The sequence below is a fragment of the Merops nubicus genome, unplaced genomic scaffold (genome assembly GCF_000691845.1).
Source record: "Merops nubicus isolate BGI_N331 unplaced genomic scaffold, ASM69184v1 scaffold47714, whole genome shotgun sequence".
Taxonomy (NCBI): Eukaryota; Metazoa; Chordata; class Aves; order Coraciiformes; family Meropidae; genus Merops; species Merops nubicus.
Genome location: NW_008603092.1, coordinates 17 through 3,270, shown reverse-complemented (window position 1 = coordinate 3,270; position 3,254 = coordinate 17). Strand labels below are relative to the sequence as shown.

The following is a 3,254-nucleotide window of genomic DNA, read 5'->3' as shown; positions in this document are numbered from 1 at the left end:
GGGGGGAGGGACTTTTAAGCACTGGGATGCAAATTTGACAAAGGCCAAATTGTGGTGACCTGGTTGGTGAACACAAGAGGATCTGCCAGTCGAGGCGTAAAGCAGAAGTCCCACATGTGGTGGAAGGGGATAAAGTCCCTGTAGTGTGCCTGAAGAACGTATTGGGGAAGATGGGCTGGGTGAACCCTGCCTCTGGCAAAGGCAAACCCATCCACAGGCTTGCTTCTGTTCAAGGACCTGGGTGCACCTGGTGGGCGATGCAGGAGGACGGGGAAGTCTGATGTGTACCACAAGGGGACTTAATTTTAGGGGAGGACAGCCAGTGAATTAAATTGTGTGTTGTTAAGTAACTGCTGGGCATGATGTAGATGGTATGGAATAAGGGGTGGGCTGTCCTGGTTCGGCTGGGATAGGGTTGATTTTTCACCTGCAGTAGGGAGGGAGGTCCAGCCGGGCAGCAGCCGGACCAGCCGGGAGTTATTCGCTGCCATGCTCACACCGTGCCGGGAGCAGCGAGGCTGGGCACAGGGCTGGACAGTCCAGGGCCAAGCAGGGCTGGGGGCAGGGGAGGTTTCTGGGGCCAGGGTGTGCAGCTGTAGTTTGTGCTGTCCGGAGCCTGTGCCGTGATCTGCTTCCTTTGTACAATTTGTTTTCTGTTGATATACCCATTGTTCCTGCTGCTGTTTGCTGTTCCTTCTGCGTTCCTGTAGTAAATTCTCCTCATCTCAACCCACGGGGTTTTGTATTTTTCTCCGTTTTCTCCCTCTGGTGCCGGGGGTTGGGGGCGATCGAGCAGCCACGTGGTGGCTGGCTCCTGCCTGGGGCACCACACTCTGCTACTGCTAATGCTCCGTCCACACTGCCCTGCCAGGTCTGCCGTTCCCCTCCAGCAAGGCTTGCCTGCTCAACCCCCATGGTGTGCCCCTGGTGGGACCCCTCCCCATGCACAGTAACACGACATCCACACCTCCACAAGAACATCTTTTACTCCAAACGCAAGGCAACGTCGGCGCTGAGAACGGCAGCAGAGTGGTGGCAGGGTTCCCCACCTCTCCCCAGCACCGCACCAGGACCTAGACCACAGCTCTGCCTTTGTCCAGAAGCAACCCTCCCGGGCACAGAGCTGTGGGGCCACAGCTGGTGTCACCCAAGGGGGTCCCACAGCATCCTTCTCTCCAACCCCCATGGGAGGCAGTGGCCAGCAAAGGCCCCGTGTTTAGCATCATGTCACACGTCCACAGTCCTGGGGCGTAGACCAAGTCCCAGGCAGCAGCATCCAGGGCACAGAACACTCCAAATCCAACACACCTCAGGCACAGATCAGTAGCTCTTCCCCCAGCGCAGCAATCCCCTTGGCAGCAGCTCCATGGGGGGAGCAGGGACGAGGGCAGCTGCTTTTTCCCTGGCTCAGCTTTGGGGCACATCACCGCTGCACAGTGGAACAGGCTCACATCTGCGTGGTGTCCTGGCCTGCCGGTGCTGGCCGCATCCCCTCCAGCTGGTGGAGGACCTCATTTATGCTGGGTCGCTCCTGGGGGTTCAGTGTCATCATGGAGGAGAGCAGGTTCTGCAAGGCAGCCGAGTACCTGGAAGAAAGATGGTCAAAGAGGGCTCCATGTGGTGCACAGCACAGGGAGCTGCCCGGGAGCAGGGTCACCCTCCACAGCTCCTCACCTCGTTGTGGGAGGCATGGTGATGGGGTTCTGCACTGCCAGAGCCACGCTGTCACCCTTCTGGAAGATGGCATCATAGGGGCCCTCCCCAAACATCATGCAGTACAGCATGCAGCCTAGGGACTGGAACAGGGCAGAGTCAGGGCAGCCCTGCAGCAGGGGGTGGGGGGCTGAGGGGCTGGATCCTTACCCAGATATCTGTGCGCTCATCTATGACACACTGGCTCGGCACCGTGAAAAGCTCAGGGGCACGGTAGGAGATGGTGCAGCGCTGGGCAGCCCAGTCCTGCAGAGAGAAGTATGATGGTGGGGACGAAGGGCTCGGGGCATGTATGGGCTGGTGGGGAGATGTCCCAGAGCACCCACCTGCACGGCCATGGCCTTCTGAGAGCTGTTGACTTCTATGCGAGCTTGGTTCATGGAACCCAGGTCCATCAGCACAGGCTGGTCATCTTCATCCAGCAGCACGTTGGTGGGTTTGAGGTCCCTGTGGGGATGGATGTTACTGAATGTCTGCTGCGCCCCCTGCCAACCTCCCCCAGCCAGGGTTGCTAGCCCCAACCTGTGTGCATAGCCCTTGCTGTGGATGGCCTGCAGCCCGCAACAGATGCCATGGAGGATGAAGAGGATCCGCTGCTCTGGCATGAAGGTCCCTTTCTCTCGCAGTGCTTGCACCTCACTCCAGAGTGTCCCCCCCTGGCAAATGCAAGCAGCCAGTTTCCAGTGCCACTCCCAATGGTAATGGAGAGAGGGAGGCCAGGGAAGCCCCTCTCACCTTCACGTAGGGCAGGAGGAGCCAGGCTTCATGCTTGGCACCCTTCTCCACCATGCAGTGGGCCACCAGGCGCAGGATGTTGGGGTGGTCAAAGAGGCCATGCATCTCCACCTCGTGCAGGGCAGCCTGACGATCCTCCTTGTCATGGCACAGGATGCGCTTCAGGGCGTAGAAACGCCCATCCCGAAGCCCCTCCACCAGGTCCACGTAGCTGAAGCCCCTGTGAGGAGCCAAGCACGGCATGGGCAGGGTGGCACACTGCTGCGCCAGGGCCTTGTGCCCAGCCACAACTGTGAACACCCAGGGGAGAGGGCAGAGGGCAGCAGGTGCCTGTGCACCTCTCCACGGGAACCCTTCAGGCATGCACATTCCTCCCACTTTGGGGGCACCTGCCAGGCACCCAAAGCATTCCCCTACTGCATGAACAACCCCACTGGCTCACTGGCTCAATCACCCTCACTCCTACAGCTCCACGCACACACTCCTGGCCATGATCAACACCTGCCACCCAGCATGAGAATCCTCCTCCATGCACGTGCTCAAGGGTAAAACCCTATGCTCAAGCACCTCTCCCCACCATTCCCAAGTATCCCCTCCCATGCCCAAACACTGCCTGTGCTCAAGCATCTCCCCACAGCGTCTGAGCAGCCCCACACACGCAAGCATACCCCCTCCACCTGAGCATCACTCACACGCCTGAGCGTCACCTTCACCCCTTGAGCATTCCCCCGTGCCCGAACACCCCCCGTGCCCGACCATCCCCAACATCCAAGTACCTCGCACAACCCAACTATCACCCCCATCTC

The 3,254-nt window shown here is 59.6% G+C and overlaps 1 protein-coding gene across 1 annotated transcript; it reads right to left on the bottom strand.

Annotated features, from left to right (window-relative positions):
• Positions 1-1,447: 1,447 nt before the first annotated feature.
• STK16 (serine/threonine kinase 16) lies at positions 1,448-2,709 on the bottom strand. Its single transcript, XM_008938541.1, has 6 exons — positions 2,449-2,709; positions 2,236-2,369; positions 2,040-2,160; positions 1,864-1,959; positions 1,675-1,796; positions 1,448-1,586 (listed from the first exon to the last, which is right to left on the bottom strand). The coding sequence occupies exons 1-6, from the start codon at positions 2,689-2,691 to the stop codon at positions 1,448-1,450; spliced, it is 855 nt and encodes a 284-aa protein (XP_008936789.1). The 5' UTR covers positions 2,692-2,709.
• Between the last annotated feature and the right edge of the window lie 545 nt (positions 2,710-3,254).